The sequence below is a fragment of the Apis cerana genome, linkage group LG4 (assembly GCF_029169275.1).
Source record: "Apis cerana isolate GH-2021 linkage group LG4, AcerK_1.0, whole genome shotgun sequence".
Lineage (NCBI taxonomy): Eukaryota > Metazoa > Arthropoda > Insecta > Hymenoptera > Apidae > Apis > Apis cerana.
Genome location: NC_083855.1, coordinates 11,477,895 through 11,501,343, shown reverse-complemented (window position 1 = coordinate 11,501,343; position 23,449 = coordinate 11,477,895). Strand labels below are relative to the sequence as shown.

General features: G+C 49.1%; 2 protein-coding genes across 5 annotated transcripts in view; one reads left to right on the top strand and one right to left on the bottom strand.

Annotated features, from left to right (window-relative positions):
- The window catches only part of LOC108002168 (protein O-mannosyl-transferase TMTC2), a 124,149-nt gene that overhangs the window by 98,793 nt on the left and 1,907 nt on the right, over positions 1-23,449 (top strand). For 3 of the 4 annotated variants that reach the window (XM_062074237.1, XM_062074234.1, XM_062074235.1), the window contains exons 7-8: positions 2,822-3,066; positions 21,869-22,009. In XM_062074237.1, coding sequence (XP_061930221.1) covers positions 2,822-3,066; positions 21,869-22,009 — 386 coding nt within the window. The remainder of the gene's footprint in view (positions 1-2,821; positions 3,067-21,868; positions 22,010-23,449) is intronic. The other variant, XM_062074236.1, reaches the window with a different exon arrangement.
- LOC133666047 (uncharacterized) overlaps positions 18,349-23,449 on the bottom strand; it is a 28,394-nt gene continuing 23,293 nt past the window's right edge. The window contains exon 2 of the mRNA XM_062074271.1: positions 18,349-21,422. The gene's annotated coding sequence lies outside the window, so the exon portion shown is untranslated. The remainder of the gene's footprint in view (positions 21,423-23,449) is intronic.

Genomic DNA, 23,449 nt, shown 5'->3' with positions numbered 1-23,449 from the left:
GAGCATCGAAATGGCAATTTCCTGGCCGGTGCCTTATAGAAGGAACCAACCCCTATGCTTCGCATTATTTTGAATAAAGAACGAGGCGGCTACCCGGCAATCCATTTTCCCCGTCGCGGTCCCGGGGGACGTACTTTATGGAATTAGAGTATCCGCTCCCCAGGCCGGGGCACTCGGCTTCTTGGATATAATTCGCGTGGGGATTTATACGTGTATATAACCTCGCTATAATAACCGAGCTCGTAAAATCTTCGAGTCGAGTCGCGTCAAAGTTTACACGTTCGAGTCATACGAACGAACGAGCGAATTGGAAGCATAAAGAAAGCGAAACGAAACCTCGAGCGTCCAACCTTTAATCTTAATTCCGTTTTATATACTGTTTTATATATATAACGGATGAATGGATGCTACGCTTGTCTGTGGTGGCGCGCATCGATTCGTGCCACTCGTTGATTTAAAGTACTATCCACCCGTGTGCACTAGCACGAATAGCCTCCGCGCCGTTTACGCAATATCTTAAAACGTCGCAGCGGCGAGGAAACTAGTTCCGATACAGTGATGGATTAGGCGGAGAATTGCGGCGGGCGTTTCCTCCCCCGAATAGACCTCGAGGTCGTTAGCCGTTTCTGTGCGCACGCCATTTCGACGGGCGGATAACACGGTGGAAAAGTTGATCCGTTCGTTCAGGTTAGTCGCGTTGTATCTCGGAGGAAGCGGTGACACGAGGGATCACCCGGTATCGATTACTCATTAGCGCTTTTGGAAAAGTCGCCGTTCGCGCCCAAACCTCGATCAGCCTTCAGCCTTCGTCCTTCGATGATATTCGTCGATCGTTCCAGGGCGAAACGAGTTTCGGGCGAGGAGAGGGTAAGATAAATAATTTTAAAAATTTTAGAAATTCGACGCTGGCCGTCGATTACTCTTGGTTTATCCCGAAGGACATCCGATCGTTGGAGGAAAAAGTCGGATAGAATCGGAAGACATTGAAGGATTTTAGCGATGCAGAGAGGCAGATCGGAAAATTTGCCGATCACACGCCTCGTTAATGAAAATCTTCTCCTCCTCGCCACCTGTTTATACTGCACGACTCGAGGCACGAGGGTAAACGTCTTGCGACAGCCTCGTAATATCGCGTGGGATGATATCGGGATTAACAGTCGCGTTCGGGAATGATAGTATATTACCAGGAAGAGGGTCGGAGAGTTAAACGCGAGGAAATTAGAAGATCGAGTCGGTCGATCCGAGGAGAAGAGCGAGAGAGAGAGAGAGATCATTGGAAATCCGTCGTTGGAAATCTGGAAGAAGCAGATTGCCTCGAATTAAGAAAGATTCCCGCGTTCTCTTTATCGATCCACGGAGATTCCTCCTCTCCTTTCTCCAACCTCCTCCTCCTCCTCCTTCGTCTTTGTTCGCCTCTCTCGAAGCCTCTTCTCGTTTCCTCTATTCGCTTTTCCCTTACGAGCGTAAGGGATCACGTTTTTCCACGGCGGGTGACAATAAAAGTGGAAATAAACTTTTTAATACGTTTCACTTTGGCCTGGTTGTTCGGTGACGCGGGCCACGCGGGGATTCAACCGCGCTGCAAGGATGCTCTCCTCTCTTCTCCCCCTCCCCCGTATAACTTGAAATTTTTAATTAAAGTCATAGCCGACCGCGGCTTTTTGTCCGCCTCTTGGATATCCGCCCCCTTTCCGCCCCGCAGTCGCCAAGCCATTGTCGCCGCGGATCGTTTAACGGCTACAACGGCCTGTTACTATTAAATTTACAGGGAGGAAGTTGAAAAAGGAGGGGAAAAAGAGAGGAAAGGAAAAGAAGAAGAAAAATCAATGGAGGGTATTCCTCGAGACGGAAACATTGGCATTCCTTGGCGGGGAACGTTTTTTCGTTTGAAATTAAAATGCCCCACGGTGGGAAACAAACGGTTGGAAATTAGGCCGAGGGTTAAGTTAATCTTCGTCTTCCTGTAACGAACGGTTTCCGCGTCGTTTCGCACGTCAGGCCGTCGTTTCGCACGATATTTAGTAATTAGCCAAAGAAATACAGGAGGAACACGCGACAAAAGGCGGGAATTCGTGCGGAGTTAACCCGATTCGCAGCCTCGACTCATAAAACCCAACCCATTCCGGAAGCGAGCCAATGCCCCTTTAAATAGAAGCGGACAGGGGCGAGAAGGCGGTAGGTGGCGGTAGAAGGGGCTATGAATGTCTGGATTTGCGTTAAAGACTGACCTCCTCCTCCCTCCTTCGCTCTTCCTCGGCCATGCTTCCATCCCAATTTCTAAAGAAATCCTCGTCGCGAAAAATCTGCCGTTCCGCTTCCCAGGCGGAATCGAGCAAAAAATTGGATCCTGTTATGATTTCGCCGCTCTCCAGTTTCTTAAATTAAGCGATTCAACAGGGATCGTTTGTCGTTCTCCTTTCGTATATTTCATCCTCGCTTTTCTTCCCCTTCCCGCTCCCACTCTTCCTCTAGCTGTACATACAACGCTGTACATATTTCGATAATTAAGCTGGAAATAGAGAACTCTCGTGACTCGAGGATTTAATAACTCGTTGGGGAAAAAAAGAAAAAAATTAACCGAGGGGATAAAACTGAGGGAGAAAAGTAAAAATCTCCTCTCCACAATCTTTCGATTCTCGAAGGGAAGGGAAGGGGGAGCGAGAAGGAGAAATAATGGCACGTCTCATGGTTGGTAAATTGGGGATGAGAAATGGAAAAACCGGGGCCGGTTCTCGATTTATATAAATTCATGGCCGGATGAAGTGAGAGAGCGTAATCCCAAACCAAAGCATCTGATGATCCTTATCGTTTGTCTTTGCAGAGGCTTATGTGAATCTGGGCGCGGCGCTGGCCTCGGTCGGACGTGGAACGGAAGCGGCTGCGGTTTTGCGGGCCGGCGCATCCTTGGATGGTTCCGGGCTCAAGGACAAGAGGGCTCACGAGGCGGCGAGGGTGCAGGCTCTCCTTCAATTAGGCGCCCTCTACGCCGATCAGGGCAGATTACAAAGGGCCCTGTCCGCGTACAGAGAGGCACTTCACGCCCTCCCGGATCACTATCCACCTCAGGTCAGTTCGCCTCATTTCCCGCCTAGTTACTCGATCAACGGGCCCCTGACCGGTCGCAAGCAACCACGATCCGCTTTGACGGATCTCCCCCCCCCCTCTCTCTCCCCTCGAGAATCGATTCGTCCAAGATAACGGATACCCGCGCACCCAATCTCATTCTCCGCGAAATTACGCGGCATCGAATTATCCGAGCGGCAGGAACACCGAACATGGAAATCCTAGATACGTAGAATGCAATCGGGTAAACCGAGGATCAACCCGCTTCTCCCCCCGCAACCGAGATTATCCGTTCCAAGAGATTATCCTCGCTATACCAGAGATCGAACTACGAGAGGGTGTTGAAGCGCAGCTTTAAAATTACGATTCGTATATGTTATGACAACCTATATATATATATATATATATATGTGGCATGTGTACGATGTTTCGATCGGGAGTAACCTTTACCTTCTTGGTTGAATTGGTATTAACAGGCTATCGCGAGATCGCCGAAACGTATGTTTGCACGTATGAATTGCAATTTTCGTAATTTACCCGTTGTTGGGTGGAAACACGCGAGGATACATCGGTGGTGGCTAATTAAATTCGTCGAGTATCGATCGCGCGTGCAAAAGTAGCGCGGATTCCACGAACCGCGCGTTGTCGCCGGTCCGCGTTTTTCGGAACAAGACGAATTCAAAAGCGGCAAAGTAATTAACGTTTCATCGACGCGTATGGGAGAGAAGAGAGGGAGGGAAAAAATGGGCGCGGATGGAGAGGAGCAGCAGGTTCTGCGGACGCTGCAGTCGGTGTCGGCGTTGTTTTGCATCAACAGCAGGGAAACGGAAGGAGGAAGCGTCGCGCAAATATGATTTTCAGTCGCGTCGTAAACCAAAATTAAAAATTTTAAGCTCGTCGTAATCCTCCCCTCCTTCCCTCTCGCTCGCCCTCTCGCATTTCAACCATCCATTTCCTCGCGTATCCCTCCTCCTTTCTTTTTTTTTTTTTCCTTTCCTTTGCTTTTTTCTCTTTTTAAACGCTGGAGGAAAGAACGGCGTCGCGTTTAACTCTTTCAATTTTCATTTAATCTCCTGCGTATTTCCGCGCGAAAACCTCGCCGCCGACGTTTCTTCGAACACGTATTTTCCCCCGTCGGGGAAAACGCTGCCGAGAAACGGTATATCGAAAATAATATACACCGCGAGGCCGTGAAACGAAGTTATATTACGTTTATATAAATAGGGAGTTAGGTTTCAATTCTCCGTGGTCCAGCGTACGAACGAACCGTTAATACGCGATGAATTTGCATCGAGCTGCAAAGCGACTTGGGTGCGTTGAACACCTACGAAATGGGAAGTTTGTAGTATATATATATGTATATATATATAATTCTTCCTCCGTCGGTCTGATCGATAAATCCAACGCGTACTACCGTATCCACAGTTTGGAGAGTTTGGAGAAACGAGGGGAGGAAGAAGAGAAACCGCGTTGATTTATGTCACGGTAAATTACAGAATTATTCCATATCTTAATGCCCTTTACTACGTAGTCTCTAGCTACGAGCAACCCTTTCAAGCCTCGTACGAGGTTAGCACGCGATCAATCCAAAAGTGATTCTCCCGACCTTTCCACACCGGTCGCTGCTCCGTCACAGCTCTTAATTGCTTTCTAAGGTTATTCCACGAGCGACGACGCTCGATCAACGATGCTCGTCCTGTCGCCCCGCAATACCCCTTTTCGCGATTACGAAACTTTCCTCCCCCTTTCCCGTCGAACGACCATATCCTCGAGCGATTGGCCATTTTATCCGAGTGGAAACTCGACGCGTCCAACTTTTTTGGACGATGGCGCGACAACAACGAGCGACCGGAACGACTGCCGCTTCGCGCTTCCGACTTCGGCTTTCGGGGAGGGGAGAGGAGTTTTGCATTTTTACGAGATCCTCCGCCCCCACCCGACCGTGCATAACACACCAGCCACCGCGCTCTCTGCGTGGCGTCGCGTTCGCGTTTTGTTCACCGCTTTGTCGTCCTGCAATTCCTGCGCGACAATTTATACGAAAAGTATTCTTCACCTTTCGCCATCCCCGTCCCTCGCGCGAGAAATGTCGGCCAAGAAACCGCGAACCTGGAACCTTTCGGCGCGTGTTTCCGTTCGGCAAAAATTCCCTCGAGTTTCTCGATGCGTTTCGCCCTCGTTAAAGCGGCGGCGACGACGCGACCTCGGCGATGCTGGAAAGAATTCCCTCGTAAATATCCCCTCGCACTCCCTCCCCCGATTTCCACGTGGAAAAATTTCCTGCCCTTCGACCGATTCCGGGATTACGGATGTTTAACGGATTCTAAACGGTAACCTCTTGAAAATCGTTAGAGTAGAATCGGATTTCTTCCGCGTGGAAAATTCGCCTCGACGAGTACACACGCTCTCCATTTTATCCGGAATCATCGGCGATAATTCCAGCCGTTTCGATTCGAGCGATAACCTAACGAGAAAAGCGGCTTTCGATCGTAACGAAATTTCATCCATAGTGAACGCAAAAAAAAAAAAAAAAAAGAAAACTGGAAACAGGGGGAGAAAAGACGGGGGAGAAAGGTCGAGGGATTAGTTTTCGTTCAATTCGCCAATATTTCTGTGTTTCCCGCGCGTGATTTCCACCGTTTCGAGAATTCCGCAAAATTCTGAGTGAGATCGAAGCTCAAGCTTGATAATTTATCCGGGGCAGAGATTCGGAATTTTGAAGAAACGCGAGGCCCTTTTCATTATTCATTTAGGGGGCTAGGTTTATCGCGTGCACGCTACATTACCCATCGTCCATCCTGCCGTCCCCCTCGCCCGATCGTCAAAATCCGCCGAAACTTTTCTCTCTCCCGCCTAGAGTTGATCCGTCTAATTGATTAAAACCCTTCTCTCGCCGATCCTCGGGGAATCCGAAATATTTGATATCGGGGAAAATTGAAATTCCTCCGACCTTTTTGCATCCCCCTCCCCTAACGCTGCTCCGCTCGCTCGAGGAACCAAGTCGAGTCCCATTCGCCCGAATTTTCTTCGAATTGCGACGAAGAATCCTCTCCTCGGTGATTCATTCGATCCGAGGGATATCCGAGAATCGTTGCGGAATTTTCCGGGATCCGCTTCGAACACGGCGAATAACACGGCGATATATTCGTAATCGAGTTGTACGGAATTACAGAGATGGAGGGAAGGGAGAGAGAGAGAGAGAGGAAGAATCGGCGAAGGTAAGAAAGACTTGGAAATCTTGGGTATTCTGTCGTCGCGCGAGAGAAGGGAGCATCGCGAAAGGGGGAGAGCTTGGACCGTGCGATAACGTCGTCGAGGTCGAGGATTCACGGTCGTTCGGCCGGCGAGATACCCACGAATCGTAACTTTAAATTGGCCGCCCGATATCGGCGGCTTACGCGTCCACTTTTTCCGCTCTCTCCCCCCGCTCGAGTTATTATACCAGCAGGCCGCTTCCGGGAAAAACTTTCTCGACCCTTTCGGGCTTGTTGCGAACGTCCTATCCTACGTGGTTCGGGGTTAATCGTATCGAGCCGGCTCCCTTTATCCCGATTCCCAGCTTCAATAATTTTCCAATGGTTGGAGAAAGCTCGAAACGAGCCAGTTTCGAGAGATTATCTTATCGGGCTCGAGCGGCGAGAATCATCGACCATTCTCGGTCGAGTGGAGAGTGGGAAGGAGTCGGGAATCTATTGTAACGCTGGCGGGACGGTTAAAAATTGAATTGGCGACAAATGATCGGGAGGGCGTTACTCGTTTCAACAGATACGACTTATCGACAGATACGCTGAGGGGGAAGGAGAAAGAGCGTCGAAAGGAAAATCGAGCGCTTTTTTATATTCGAGGTTCACGCGAGGTTCATGCGCCGAGCTCGTTACACGTGTTAACCACTGTGATACGATCACGCGACCTATTAAATCCGTAGCGATCTCGGCCTGGACGAGGAACGCGACTCGAAGGAGGCGACCGGTGAAATTTACCTTTCCTCCACGAAAGGGATAGCAACGCGTCACGTGGAGCGCGCGGTTGGCGACGATTTAAACGCCGGCTGCTCCCCCATAACTCATCGCCGCGATTTAATTTATCAGCGTTATTCGTTCGCGATTAGCCAGAGCTTTAATTCATCGCTATTTAGTCGTCGCCGCTGGATTTATCGTCTTATTTCAACCGGCTCGCGGAAAAGTTGGAATATATTTAACATTCCGAGTATCCGAAACACGGTGGGAAAAACTACCTCTAATGAACGTCAAAAATTTCGAGCGTTCCTCGAGTTATCGAGCTGGTAATTTAACCTCGTTCGCCACCCTCGTCCACCATAATCGAATCGTCGAAGAATGAGAATGGAGGAACGAGGGTCGAGAGGCAAGAAGAAGAAGAAGAAGAAGAAGAAGAAGAAGACAAAGAAAAGGGAGGCGAGATGGTTGCGGAGTCGTTACGGAATCGGATCTAGTGTTTTCGCGGCCGAGAATCAGAAGAGGGTGGGCTCATCCTTTTGGACGGACGTCGACAAACGTCGACGACAATCGGGGATCGTGATAATGAGACAATGGAGTGGGTGGCTCTCGCGGCAGACAGCAACTATCGAGCGCGGTTTCTGGAACCAGAAACAGAAAAGAGAGAGACCCGACCCTCGACGAACGGCTGCTCCGCTATCTATTATGCGCTCGTGCACTCGTAATTATGCGCCTCGCTTCTCGGGGATCGCAAAGAATTCGCGACGATGCACAGAGACGGGGCCCCGCTATGCGCAGCCCGTAGTCGTCGTCCTCCACCACCACCTCGCGAGATTTTCTTTCATTTCATTTCGCCACCTCCCTCCATCCCCGCCCTCGTCCCATCGGATAATAAACGTCACGAAACCCGGCCTCGTCGCTCGTCGCCGATGCTCTCTGCATCCACCCTCCAACATTAGAGCGAACGGTATTATCTCTCGCCGAGTTTATCAAGCATCGATCGAATCGGTGTTCAATTAGCGTCGCAGCTGGGTCTCTACGTGCGCCCAAGGGGGGAGAGGAGATCCCCTCGAGTGGATTTTCCAACGGAATCGATGTAAAGTCGACGAGGGAGAGGAAAGAAAGTATTCGAGTGTAGCAAAAATCTGCGATCTTCGCGTCGATCGAATGGCGTTCAATGTAGCGATCCTTCGTACGTGCGCTGGTAAAGAGATTCGAATACCATATCCGGATTTCGAGCGAAATCGACGTAAAATCGACGAGGGGGAAGGAAGAATTCGAGCAATGGCGCATCGAAAACGATCTTTGGATCTATTTTATCTCTATTCTGATACAATATCGAATAATTAATTCGTTTATCTTCGTTCGAGCCGATCTCGTCCTCGATTCTTTGCGATGCGTAAGTGAAATTGACGGGGAATTTCGTTTGGAAGTGCCGTTTCGTTCGCGCGATAACGTTATCAATAATTAGGAGCAAAAAGCTTTCGATTCGCCCCGAATACTCGACCAAGTTTCCGGAAAACTTTATCCGGAGAGAGAGAGAGAGAGAGAGAGAAATTAATAACCGGAAAGTTTCACCCCTTTTTCATTTACCCTCGCAGCGTGTAGCCCGATATCCCGCGAGGCACGGAACGGTGCGTGACACGCCTCGATTTCGTTAATCAACGGCGACCACCCTCGCCGTTTCTCTCTCTTGATCGTCCCCCTTTTCTTGATCGTTCAATAAAAACCGAAGTGAGAATCATTATCGGTTGTCCGTCTTCGCCTATTTTCCCCCTCGGCCGTCGCCGCCTCCCTCGAAAATTCCACGTTACACTCGGATGCCGGAAACTTTGATCAAACTCCGTGAAAAAAAAGGGATCTACAAATAACTCGAAAATTGCGATTAATCGCTTCGGGCTTAAAGAGGCTTAAAGAGAAATTTTTCACCGGGATTGTTTATCGATTATTTTTCTTACTTTTCGTTTTTTTTTTTTTTTTTGCTTTTTATAAGAAGACTAAAGTATTAGAAACGTTGAAGTAATAATCGAATGTAATCATACTTCGAACAAGGATATATCGCACGAGATAACGACGTAGTTCAGAGTCATGTATATCGCGGTCGATTGATCATTCAGACAGTTAATTAAAGATAATGCAGACTCTTATTCCATTGAGACCGAATTGAAGCGTACGCGGAATCAAGTCGATTTCGAATCTTTCCTTCTTTCTTTTCTTCTTTAATCCGTTTTTCATACGGAATATTTCGCAACATCGTTAACTCAATATCGGCAATAACGCGAACCTACGTTCAACTATATTTCCGTCCCGATAGATAATTCGATCATTTCGAGATTTCTCCGGATTATTTTCGAGTATATTTCCAGCGTACGATCGATCGAAGATGCGTTCGAGTCTCCCTCCTATCCCCCTCCCTCCCCATCGACTGCTCCTTTTGTCCGAAAAAAAGAAGAGGCCGTCTCGTTTTATATGTCGTTTTAATAACAGAGGGTCGCTTTGTGCCACGCTGTTTGAGTGGCTAATTAGGTGCTTGCAACCCTCCGGCCCGACACACAATGCCGCTCCAGGTAATTTCGCGACCCCTTCCATTTTCCATCTCCCCTGGCCACCCTTCTTCGTACACCGTCTTCCTTCCTACGGCCGTCTTCCTACCCTTCAATCTTCATTCCCGTTCATCCCTGTGTACCTCGTTTCGTCGACGTAGCTAACTTCTCCCCCTCTCAATTCCATCCCCCCGTGTCGCCTCCTTTCGATATTTTCACGTCGGCCACGCCATCGTCTTTCACTTGGCCCTCCGTTATCCCTCGCGTAGATTCCTCCCCGAAAATTCTCTTTCCTCCTCCTCCTCCTCGACTCGCCTCGAATCTCAGATTCACTTTTTCGCTTTCGACGCGTGATCGGGAATCGACGGAAGCTGGATCGGATCGGAGGGCGCGATCATAGCAGATCATTAGAGAGTGCAAACGTTTGTACGTGCGTTAGAGGAGGAGAAAAATCAAAAGGTTATTCCTTTCTTCTTTTTTCTCTCTTTTCCTTTTCTCTCCCACTCTCGCGAGACGAGATGGTGTGGAACGTCTTTGAGAGGTCGGGCCAGACTCCGAAATGGTGAAATCGAACGTCACGTTCGTGGTGCTCGCGTTTCGAACACTTGGAGGGTTACCCTGGGGAGCGAGACCGGAGCCAGGGAGTATTCGTACCGGTGCTATAATAGAGTCGATAATGTTCCATTCCGACGTCCTTCTTTTTTTCCTCCCCCTCCCTCTCCCTCCAGCCTGATGGAGTTTCCCGTTCCCTGGAGGCGGTTCTTCGCTAGATTCACAGCTTTATAAACCGAAACCAGATCCAGAAGAGTACTTACTCGAAGGGGGAAAAACGAAATAAGGGAAACGCGCCGATGAAATTTCTAACCGGGGTTGATTAAATCGTGCCGGATTAACGATCGATGAGAAGAGTCGATCTTGATATTTTTTTTTCTTTTTTTTTTTTTCTCCTCCCCCGTTATCGAAGCGAAGCGTGAAACTCTGGGAGAGCACTTCTCGTCTCCCCTCCCTCGGGCGAATGGAAATGATAACGGGGGTTCCGTTTCACAAAAATTTCGACGCGATTTCAACCGTCGAAAAAAAACGATTTAACAATCCGGCACAAATGGATGTTCGCCGGATCATCGAACATCCGCGAATTCGAGTTCCACCGCGAGTTCCAGAGACGACGAATTTCATCGCGTGCTCGCGAATTTTCATACGAAACGTTGTTGCACGCAGGGAGGAGGGAGGAGGGGAGGGTGGAAAAATATCGCGATTATCGTTTCGTTTTTCACGGTGCAAGGGAGAAACTCTGTATACGAATAATCGATGCGCCGGTAATTAACGAGGAGAGAGGTGCAATCGAGCCCCGAGTGATAAAAACGCGTCACGCCGCTTCCGATTCGCCTGGCGAAAATATGAAACGAATGTAACGCGAGAAACGATTTCGGGGGAAACGATTCGAACGCGCTCTCAAACACGTGTTTACACGTGTCCGCGTCAAATTTCGAATACCTATATAAAGCCGTAAACGTGCGTACGAATTTGCAGGGAGTCGGTTGGTAAATTAAACAATGTTGAAGCCAGATCTTGGAGCATAAAATAGCGAATATTTTTTGAACAAAAATTTTTCCCTCTTTTTCTCTGTCTCTCTCTACCCTGTAAAAAAATAGTTTTCGCAAGAACGACGTTTTATCGACAACGTTCTAACCATCTTCTTCTTCCTCTTCTTCTTCAAAAAGTCAATTTCGAGCAGCTGCTTTTAAATTACACGGCCCATTTCCAGTCGCCTCGAGTCGAGTCGAGCTACGCCGAGGTGGACCGTACCCCCGTTTTCTGTCATTTTAATTTTAACGCCAACCATTCCCCCAATAGCTCTCTCTCTCTCTCTCTCTCCACGTAGCAGCGCACTTTAATCTTCCAGAAGAACCGTCCATTGTGCCGTCCCTCAGCCGCATTTTTTCCTTTCTCCTTCTGACCCCCTCCCTCCTTCACTCACCCGTTGGTTTCGCGCGCCAGATCTCGCGATCGGGAGGGGGGACGAGCGGGTTTCGCGGCCACTCGCTCGAATTAAAACACTTTTCCTCTTTTACGCGGCCACGCTGCCTTTGTTCGGCCGCTCGCGATAGGCGCGATGGCTCGTTGGCTCGTTTCGAGTTTCTCTGGAAAGTCGGTCGTGATAGACGACGGGTCCGGAAACAGCAGAAGGAAGGGAAACTTTTGAGAGCGTGCGCGACATTCAAAGAGTGCCCGAGCCTCGAAGCTGCTCGTTGGTGCCGCCGCGCTCGTTTCATCTTCTCTCCTTGATTACTCGCCGCGGTTCCATGGCCGTTTCGCGAGCGCGAATCGCTCGCGCCAAGCCCGACTCTTTTTAAGTAATGAAATCCTCGTAGCGGGGGTCAATGCCTTCCTTCCTTCCTTCCTTCCTTCCTTCCTTCCCTTCTTCAAGACGCTTATTACGGCCGCTCCTCTCTTTCATCCGCGGACTTGTTCTTCTCCACGGACCAAATTCACGTGGGATGAAACCCAGGAGGGGAGCAGTACGACCCTCGTTTAAATGGGCAGCCTCGAATCCTTATCAGAAGGCAGAAAGGATCCGGCTGGCTTTTGTTCCTGCAGAAGAGCGAGAGTTTATGTTTAATAAAAGTTGGAGGTTTGGTCGATCGAGGAAGCTCGTGCAACTTTACGTTCGTGGAATTATTCGCATAGGAGAGATGGATAGGTCGGAAGATTCACTCGGGGAAAAAGAGCTTCTCGTATTTTCCGCTCTCGATCAGCGTCTGTGCGTGTCAAGACTAGCCCTGCTAATTCGATCGAGGGAAGACGAACGTCCAACTTGCGAGAAGTTACACCGAGTAGAATTCTTTCCTCTCGGTGGAAAAAATTCACAGGTTTGAATCGAGCGTCTACGAAGGGTGAGAAGAGGAGAGAAAGATTGTCGGGCTATCGTTTTGCGGATTAGTTTACCCGTCGAAACGACGTAAAAATAATCGGCCTCGGTTCCCCGTAGGATATTTTCCCGGCCCCATAAAACTATAATTTCGTTCCCTTTCGTTCCTCCCTCGTCCCTTCTCCCGTCCTTTCTCCTTCTTCCATCCCACGGCCTTCAAACTGAAAACAATTCCGAGCGATTCAATTTCCTTCCCGTGCAATTGAACCAACGAGAGGGAGATAAAAATCATCCCGGAGCAAGCGGAGGAAATTTAATTTCACGGGGAGGGGGAGGGAGAAACGATGTTCAAAGTATCGCGATATTTAAGAATACTCCGGCGGCCAGGCGTTCCTGCGGCCGCGGTGGAGAAAAATCTGAGAGAGGGGAGGAGAGGGGAACGAAACGAAAGCGTTGTTTGCAAAATCAAACGGATGATATCGGAGGGGGAGGAGGTCTCGTATCGAATTCACCACCTTCCTTTGTGCGTCCGGATTATCGAAACGAGTTCGAAACGTTTAAAACTCGATACCTCTCGTCTCTTCTTCCTTTCCTCGCCCATTTTTTTCGTCCAAATTTCGCGACACTCGGCTTCAGTTTTCGATTAGAACAGCTTAGAAGAGATGGCGAAAAAATGGAGGCAAGAAAGTCTCGACGAATTCCTGTTCATTTACGTATATTCCATCGGGGAGAGAGGTTACTCGAGCGACCATTCGTTTATCGATTTCTCGTCAAGAGATAAAAGTCTGTTCGAAGAGGAAAGGAGGAAGAAAGAAGGGAAGAAAGAAAGAAAGAAAGAAAGAAAGAAAGAGAGTGGCCTCGATTGGGTGGAGAGGATCGTGCGAAAATAGACGTGCGGGGAATAGGCGAGGAAGGAAGGAAGGAAGGAAGGAGTGGCGAGGGCAAAGGTTGCTCGGGACTCGGAGAAATTTAGTTCCCGAAACGAGGGTCTAATCGGTGGTGCGATATCTCTCAGGACTTTACGACGTCGTCCACGTGGAGGGGCGCGCATACCCTCCCTCCCTCCCTCGTATATAGAAAGCCGCAGAGAGGGCGGGCACGTTGGGAGACAAAAGGAGAGGAGGGAATCGTGCACGTACACAAAGGCAAAGAGAGAGGGAGGGGAGGGGTGGCCGCCTCGCACCGACGAAAGGCCGAGAAAGCGTATAGGTGTGCGGAGGGTAAAACATCACCGGCAAGATTACAGCGGAGTTTCGCCAGTTTCCCGATGTTTTATCGCGATGACCTCCCCGGGTTTCCCCAGCAGAGTCCAGAGATTGGCCGCCCGTTGGCGTGGAAAATCGGGCGAAACTTTGGAATAATACGGTAAGGAGAGTAGCGTCCTCCCCCCACCCGCGCCCTTGTCCTCTATCGAGCGCACGAACGGCACGATTATCCGTGATTCCTCGATGGTGGGATCGCACTTCTCCTTTTCGAAAGAAGGCGGCAATCTTTCGATCCTTCGATCCCCGACGATCGATCGGAGTAAAGCGAAGTAAAGCGAAGCGAGGCCCTTCCGAATCCGAGAAGGAACACACCGCAGATTCTCTTCTCGGGATCTAATTCCTGAGAGTGTCTTTCTTCTCTTTCTCTCTCTGCTCGACTCTCGCTATCCGAGAATGATTTACGAGCAGAACTGATAATTACTTTGGTTGCGTTAATTTTCGAGTCTGATTAAAACGTCCCGTTGAATCGGATAACGGTAGGATAAACGGGTTGGAAAAAATCCTCTGCCCGCTGCAGATAGCGTACCCCCTGTACGTATTCCCCGCCTAATCGAGATCCTTCCCCGAGAATTTTTTAAGTGGATTCCCGGTGGGAACGGTTTCCAAAAAAGTTTCGCCCGTTTCTCGCGCGGCCGCTACCACGTATATTTTGGGGTATAATTTGGGGACAAGAGGAAACGCCGTTTTTCAATCCCGGAGATAAACGAAAAAAGAAGGAAAGAAGGAAAATAGTCGGCGAAAGCACAGCACGGGCTATGGAATTTCGAAAGCAGATCAAATGAAAGACAATCAACGAGAGATTAATCGAACGGCCGGCTATTTGGACGAGTGCTCGCAAATATAATCGAATTTTCTCGAATTTCGCCTCGATGCTCGCCTCTTATTCTAGATCCGTGACGATCGCGTGACGGCGAAGCGCGAGATTCGACCAATAATTATAACTACAAGTGAAATTACCGAATTATCGATCGATAATCGGATCTGATTCAAGGGGAATCATTTTAGAGACGAATCAACCGTCCATTTCGACCCTCCGATTCGACATAATTTAACGAGCGGTTAAGTGCAGCGACGAAGAAGAAAGTTCCATCCAAGACGCAAAGATCCTTTTAGCCGGGACGGAACTTTTTAACTACTGGCCGGGTCTCGTTGTTTTTTCCCGTCCGCTCTTTCTTTTTTCATCCGTTAGCTTTACAACGCGAAACTAGACGCAATAAACATTCTATTGCCCCGGCCTCGTTATCTTCCCTCTTTTTTCCCCTCTCTCTCTCTCCCTTTTACCAACTCGTGGCCGTAAATACTTCCACTTTAATAAAAATTCGAGCTGACTCCGAAATAAAACTTCGACAAACGTGGCGGTATTAGTTATCGAGTTTGCTCTCGCGTCCTTCTCTCCTTCTTCTTCTCCTCCTCCAGGCGCGCTTCACTCTGCGCGCTTCTCTCTCGCCTCGACATTACGGCCCCCTGATATCAACTTATTTCCGCAGTTAGTCCTCGATCCCTTCCACTTTTTTTTCTCCTCTGCGCCCAACTTTTCCCCCTCCCTGCTAATTCTTCCTCCAAGAATATGTTATGTAACCGGTTTGATCGGTTCGAGTTTTTTCCTTCTTTCTCTTTTTTCTCTTTCCATGCGATTTCTACCCCTCCTTTTCCATTCTATCGTTGACTCGATCGATGATCTCTCCTCTCCGCGCATCCTCTGGCGCGGTACAATAGTAATTTAAACAATTGGTGGATACGGTGGCACGGGGACACCCGTGTGAATCGTAAAATACGCACCGAGCGAGACAACGAATTTCCATTTGTCCCTCGGGGAGATCCTCCGCGATTCGATATTACGCGACCATAATACGAAACGAGTAATGCGGCTGGAATTAAAGCACGATCCGCCTCCCCCCGTCCGCCGTCCACCTCCTCCGCCACGTCAATCGGATTGCAGACAGAAATTAATCCATTCTCTACGCGCTCTCCTAATCAGTCGTCTGATTGTTCGTTTCGATCGATCGCAATCCGAGAAGGGGGATCCGGCCGTTCTCGATTATAGGGATAATGCGAAATATCGGAGGAGAGTGTATATTTTCTCTCGTTTGTTAAAAAAACGATTGGTAAGTTTCGAATCGCTCTCTCCTCCTCTTTTCCTCGGCCAGGTCGGACCGTTTTCGAGCAATGGCGCGAACGTTCGGGTCTGACCGCCGCGTATTTATCTAATGTAAATTTAATACAAGCCGACGAATTCGAAATAATTTTCGAAAGTTTCCCCCGCTGGGTTTACCCAGCTGTGGCAGAGGAGAAGAGAGAGAGAGAGAGGAGGTTTGATCAATTTTCCCTTTCCGCGAATATTGTTTACTCTAGTCGAGCGTGTGCAACCACGCGAGCGCGCTCGCGTGCCTCGGCTAACGCGAATTTAATGCAACTCCGGTGCGGAATTAATTCGCAAATTACCATACGCGGCCGCGGTCGCCCGCCGGACCGCGTTCTCGTCGGCTTTTCGCCTCGATAAAACGCCTCGAGAAAATCCATTCCGACTCGATGCTTCCGAAGATACTCGCGAGGAACGCGTTCAATCATCTCCCATTTCAATTTCCAGCGGTGGAAGCCGTGGCGCGGATTCGAAAAAAGGGAAAGAGAAAGAAATTTGGAGGGAGGAGAGTTTAACGATGATTGAGGATACTCGATGATTGAACGGAGGGGAGAAGTTATTTGCAGGGGATATTAAACATATTTCGGGGGAGGGGGGTAACGATCGTTTTAAAAGACGAAGAGAGATAGAGAGGGGGGGTCGGCCGTGTAATCGAAGCGGGGAGAGTTCTTTGTTATGAACTCTTGGAGGAAATTGAGGCGATTAGCGGGAGGAGGGAAACGCTGTCCGCGATTAAATCGATCGAGAGCCGACGATGGGAGAAAAACGGGCGTCATTAGCGGGCAGGAAGGGAATCGTCTTTCTATGACAACGCCAGACCGTACGTTTCTTTGAGGGCGGGCGACAAAAAAATATCGGCCGCCCCGATTAATCGCCGGCCGTGTTCGGCCCAGTCCCGACGGGCGAATTTTTATCCAAGTGTCCGAGCAGCAATTTCGAAAACGTCGCGGTTTCCGTGTCCCCCCCGTTTTTACCCCCGAAACAAAAACTTTCGCGCCGATGAAAAATATATATAATATATCGCGCTTAGCATCGCACCTGGGCCGCGTCCCGCCCGGAATCGCGATTTCACCAACCATTTCATTACACCTCATTACGAACAAATTATCATTAAAGTATTAAATTCATAAGATATTGCTGCGTGTCGTTATCCATATATACATCTCCATCCTCTTTGCCGAGATAGAGGAACGATTCGAGATCGATCGATCGTAGATTTTGTCAAAACCGGCCGGAAAAGCGACTGGAGCGGAAAACTCGCCGCCGCGGGATTAAAGCTCGAAGTGGAGGGGGGGAGGAACGGAAATCGGTGTCTCCCGATTCGGACAGAGAAAACAGGGTTGAGGGGGAAGGAAGAAAGGAGCGAAAAAAAATATTATTTCACCCCAGCGCTCGACCGGCTGCATGCACGCGTCGTTACCCGCATACGTGTCGGGAATATATCTTAATCCGTTGAAGCCCCGGCCTGAATATTTATGCGAGTTGCCGTTTGCGTTGTAAATCGCCACAACGCCCCTTCTCCCTCCCCTCCCGTTGCCTTTGTATTTTCGTTCAGCCCGCGTATATACCCGCTAATTGAAATCGTTCCTCCGTCGTTTTTCTCCTCGATGGGGAGAAGGATCGTGTTTTTCCCTCCACCCGATCCCGATCATCGATGGAAAATTCGCATTTTTTTAAACAGTAAGCGGATAAATACCGGGAGTATGGAATCGAATCTTTGGTTGGAAATGGGAAAACGATGGATCTCGTTTAGTCTCGATATGAGCCACAGATATGAGCCCGGGGGGAGGGTTCAAATTTCTATCCGATCTTTCGACCGCAGGATAGGTTGGAATGGAAAGCAGGCGTAAATCAAGGGCAAGGGCTGAAAGGATTTGAAACGGGCGAAACGCGAGCCCCCAATTTAACCCAATTATTCCGGCCGATTGGATTCCCTTGCGTCACGCCACCCTTTCACTTTCTCTCTCGTTTCCTCCTTTCGACACTCGAGCGAACACGGTGACTCGCCTAATTGGCCCGCTCGACTTCTAATTATTTGTCCCTCCTCCCCTCCCTTTCTCGAGCCACCACAACGAGGAAGGCGACCAAGGCGAATGACAACGAGGAAGCGCTCGCGCCCTCCACGCGTTTCGACGAGAATCTCGGTCGAGGGAAACCTTTGAGCGTGATTATCGAGCGAATCGAACGAGCCATCGGTCCAACCTCTGGCGAGCGCGGCCAATCGATAAGCTCGAGTAATTCGCGCGAAACGGCGCTCCTTTCTTCGATGGATCTCGTATTCCTTGCCGTCAACTCGCTTCGCAACGTCCGTTTAAATTCTCTGTCGACGAGGGAGTAAAGTTTTGATATCCCATATCGTGGAAGAGTGACCGTGCGCGGTATATCGAAGAATCGATCGAAATTTTGTTTAATTCGTATTCTTACTAGTCATTTTTATATCTTGTAAGGGATAATTAGTTTTTGACCGAGCGAAATCGTGAGAAAAATTAATTGGTTAAAATTTCGAACGAAAGAATACTTTAAGTAATAATTTTATTTAAAGTGTAGGTAACATTTATTCGCAGTTTATAATTAACCGTTTCATTCGTATATAATCTCAAAAGCGTTACGGTTAACGCTTTGAATTATTCATGCAACTTACCGAAGTAACTTTATTCTTAACTTGAACCGTTTGAAAATTTTTGCCCGTCTCTCCCTCCCTCGGCGCGAGTGACGTATCCGAAGTGGAAAATCCTCCTCCCAGTTGTCGGATTTCCTCTCCTTTGTCGCTCTTTTTTTTCCTTCTTCCTTTTTTTCTTTTTTTTTTTTTTTTAGTAGTCCTCTCTCCAAACGAGCCGCGCTCGCAGTGCATATTCGGTGAGGAATGGCGAGGTCTCCCTTTGCCAGCCGTTGAGAAGTTTTCGCCGGAGATGTTTCGATACGCCAAGACACAAATGATCCATCCACGAATGTGGCGGAGGCAAAAACGTTCTTTTCGATGGAACGTCCATCTTTTATCCAAGTAACGTTATCAGAGTTCACGGGGTGGGAACGGATCGAGGATATTAGTCGGATTAACGCTTTTAAAATTAGAATTAGTCGCGACCGGGCGAGATTACCGATTCATCCGTTTCGAAAAGATTTAAGAATTCGCGTAAATTATTGAGAATTTTCCAAGATCTAAATATCTGAGGAGGCGAGAGACCGTGTTCGATCCTCTCGATTGGAGGGGCGAGGCAGTGAAACGCGCTTGATTAATTATTCCGGGGCGAGGAGTCGACAATTCGGCTTTGGCGACGAATCTGAAAATTTCAAGGAAAATGTTCTGTTAATTTGGCCGGTTGACGGCCCCCGCGCCTTAATCGGGTTCCGAGCTTGATTAACTATTCATCCAACGAGCGGGCGACGTTATAACGCTCTTTCCTTTCGATATCGCTCGGTTGGCTAATGAAAAAGGAAAGAAGAAGGAGAAGAAGAAGAAAGGAAAAAGAAAGGAAAGGGAGAAGAAAGCGAAGGGTCTGGTGAAACGCTGGTAAACTGGAAAAGGCTCGGGCCCCGGAAAATAGGCAGATTTTTACGCGAGCTCGGCCATTCCCCTAATTTTTCCCGAAGAAAACAGCCCACTCGAGGGGAACAATGAACATCGAACGACGCATCGCCTCTCTCTCTCTCTCTCTCCTCGCCCCCTTTTTTGTTCCAACCAACGTCCGTAACTCGAGCCCGTATTTTCAACGGAATCGTGCCGTTGAATGCGCGTTCCCTCGTTGCGAACCGGATATTCTTGCGTACAAATAAAAGCGCGTGGCGTTCTCGAGAGTCTCGGCTTTTCCGAGGAAACCGCCGAGGAAACCGGTGCCATCGATTTTTCTTTTTCTTTTTTTTTTTTTCTCCTTTCCACCGCCGTCGTAACCGCGCAACAGCTACTCGACACGCCCCACACGATTGCGAAGAAAAGAAGTAAAAGGAAAGGGAAATATCGTTGACTAAGAACGATTAAACCGTGGATTCGTAGGAACGTACGAGACAGAAAGAGAGAAGGCAAACACGATTAAAGAAATTATTTCGATCCAGACGAAGCGATCTCGCGAGAAGGATGAGAGGCCGGCGTCGATGACGTGGAGCATGCAAAAGAACATGCGTCTTGCGGGGACTTGGGTATCCCCCGGCTGAAAGCGGCGTCGCGTAATACTCTCTCCAAAAGTAGTCCAAGTGAATAATGACTCCGTACAATGGAGTTTCGAGACCTTTTCCTCTCTCTCTCTCTCCCTCTTTGTCTTTCTCTTTGCGCAACAAGGGCTTAAACTTTGCACGAGGGCGCGCAATCTTGCCGCCCGTATTTACCTTTCTCGAGCACATTAGCGACTCGCGTACGAATTTCCGCGGTTTCAGTCGGCTTCTTTAAAGTTTTCGACTTTAAAGGGGCGACCGGTCACATAGCTCCAGCTTCCACGACGAAATTATTCAGGCGCCGGCGTCGTTACGATTTCACTGAAGGAATCGAGAGAGAGGAGACACGCGCGTGTCTAGGCGTGGCCCAGCAAAGGCAAGATTCATAAGGCGGTTTCGTAAGCGAAGAGGAAAACTGGTTCGAGCGAATAACAACGCGAGCGTTCCATCTCGAAGGAATGGGAGGCCACTTTCTCCGATCCTGGCCTCGAATCGCTTTCCATCCTCGAGTTCCTCGAGCGAAACGGCGAGAAACTTGGCTCCCGATGCGCGTATCCACACCGACCGAGAGCAGTATTTTTAAAAAAAAGAAGAAAAAAACCGAGTCGCGTTACCTTTTAAGGTGAACGCTCTCCTTCAATCGTGGAGAACTTGGCTGAATTCTCTCTCTCTCTCTCCCTTTTTACTCGAGGGTAACGCTAAGTGCGAGGAAAATTTCAACCCGAACCCCGATGAAAGTCGATTCGGCTTCGAATCGATTCGACCGGATTCAATTTGATCCGTGAGGCGACGAATGAAAGAGCCCGGGGCCTCGTGGAGAGCCCCCGATCGTGAACGATAAATCATCCCGAGGATGTGAACGAAGCGTCGTTGATCGAATTCTTATGAATCGCGCGATTCTTGCCCGGCCTGATACAGATTACCACCACCCCGCCTCGATCGGATACCGAGTAGTATTTCTACCAGAGATCCATCGAATCACGCTCCAATCGGGTCCTCCTCCGATCCGAGTTAGTCGGATATTCGACCTCGTTCCCTTTCTCTCTCTCTCTCCTTCGTTCGCCATTTGTCTTCCACCACCGACGAGAGAAAGACTCTCTCTCTCTCTCTCTTTCCCTCTTCCCTTTGCTTATTCGAGGCCGCGCGCGCGCACCGACCCGACACGAACGAAATCATAAAAGTTTTAGCCTACAACTCGGTGACGCGAGCTCAGGAAAGAAGCTTTTCGGTGTTAGTCGTTCCGTAACGCTTCCAGTCGTTTGTGTTCCCATCTTGTTCTCGTCTATACGTATCCTTCACGCGCCCAAAGCCCCTCAAAGCTTCCCGCTACGTGTTTCTGCTATGCGAGTGTGGACCCGTGTTTCACACACCCGCGTGTGTGTGTGTATGAGAGCCGTGCCTCCAGTCCTCCAGTCCGTCGGCCATTAGCAGCAGCCGTCGGTCCTGAAAATCAGAAAACTTCTCGAAACTGATTCCATCCTTCTCTCTCTCTCTCTCTCTCTCGAACCAATTACTTCCCTCGTCGCAAATTTATCGCACACCGCCTCGATATTAATCGCGCCTTCGACGCGCCGTTCGTTAAGGACTGATTTTTTTCTTCTTCTTCTTCTTCTCTTTAGAGTTCTCGTTTTTTCAGCACAAACGGAAATTTTGAATTTCGCGCGAGATTAATTTACCGTCACGGAAAATTCGAATTGTACGAATTCTTTCGTCGTGGCGATCGATCTTTCTTTTCGATGCAGGGGGATTTATATCGTTTTGGAGGAAGCAAGACTGAGCGATTCTTTCTACGGGGAGTTGCGAAGACGCGAGAGGAAAACGAGAGGGAGGGGGAAAGGAAGGGATGCGACGAGGGGTGGGAGAGTCTGACGATCGACCCTGTTTTACAGAGCGTTTACAATCTTCTGGGGGAAACTCTGTCGAGGCTGCAACAGTACGCGGAGGCGGAAAGGTGGTTCCAGGCGAGTTTGGCCAGCCAGCCTGACCACGTGCCGGCCCACATCACTTACGGGAAACTTTTGGCCCGAAACGTAAGTAGTTACCAGTTTTAGATCGGTTCTCTTTCATCGGAGCGCGGGGGATCCAGTTCCCAAGTTTACCGCGGCCCGACCAATATCGTTCAACGCGGAATTTCGTTGCTACGGACACCGAGATACATCCTTTCCCCGCCTTTCCTCCAAGCTGGAGAATCGGCCAACTTTTCGATCGCTCCGTCCGGTCAAAGAAACCCCGATCGCCATCTTCTTCTTCGACGGCCGTTTCCACGCGCTCTTTGCAAAGTAACGCTTTCCAAAACTGCTTCCTCCCTCCCCCCTTCTTTTGAACCGTGATAAATATCCAATCGCCGTGAGAGCGAAAAACCAGAGAGAGAGAGAGAGAGGGAGGGTGAGGGAAGAGGATAAAGAGGGAGAGGGAGAAGATAAATGGTAACGAAAGTTGCCCGGTTCGAATATGAAACGATATATAAAACGAGAGAACCGGGATTGCAGGGCTTTCGTTCGCCGTAGTCCGGCCACGTAGCGACCCACATCACTTAGCAAACCTTCGACTCGGCACGTAAGTAGTTAGTACTATTTCTCGAGGCTCGACAGCGGTGGTGGCGCCACGTATCGGTCGAACGTAGGCTCCCGCTCCCTGACCCACATCCCATTGAAGGGATAGCCCGGCAAAGGGAAACAACGCGCAGTTAAGCTGATTCTGCTCGATCCACTGACCGTTCCGTGTTCCTGCCCGGCCAATCGTTGACCGGAAACCGGTATTTCTCCTGAAAACGTATCTAACACCGACCGACGACCGCGCTCATTGAGCCGAGAGAGATTCGAAACGTGCCACTCCGACGTATCTCCGATGCTTTCACTTTTGCATATCGCGCTTCGATGATTCGCGATCGATTGATATCGATATCGGTCATCGTCGATCGCTCGTTTGTTCGTCCGTCTTCGACCGAATTTCTCGTCTTCCGGCGCGATTACATCGAATAATCGATTGATACCGTCCTTCTCCGGGGGGACGCATTAACGGTAATGTGTAATATAGTTGATTGCTTGCCATGATAATATTACCGAATTGCCAATTTTCCATTAGCCCTCTACCGTCCCCGTGAAATAACTTTAAATTGATTGCGCGTAAATGAAATAGATTTACGGGTGATGAAGTTCCATTTCAGTTTTTTTTTCCTCTTTTTTTTTCACTTAATCCTACACGCCAACCAATGAACCGATGATGAATTACATTTGATCCTAAATCCCCGACTATATACGTATACAGGCTTTCCGAGGCCGATGCTGCTTTTAGCCGTTTCTTTCGTTGCGCAACTTTCGTTCCACGACGCTGATAAGCGAAACGAGAAAGGCGAAATTTGCTCGAGACTCTTTCCGTCGGTCTGGGAAAAAAGTTTCCGAATTACGATGCGCGTCACGCTCCAAGGATCCGATGTAAAGTCAATAGGCGAGTAAACTATGTAATTGCAC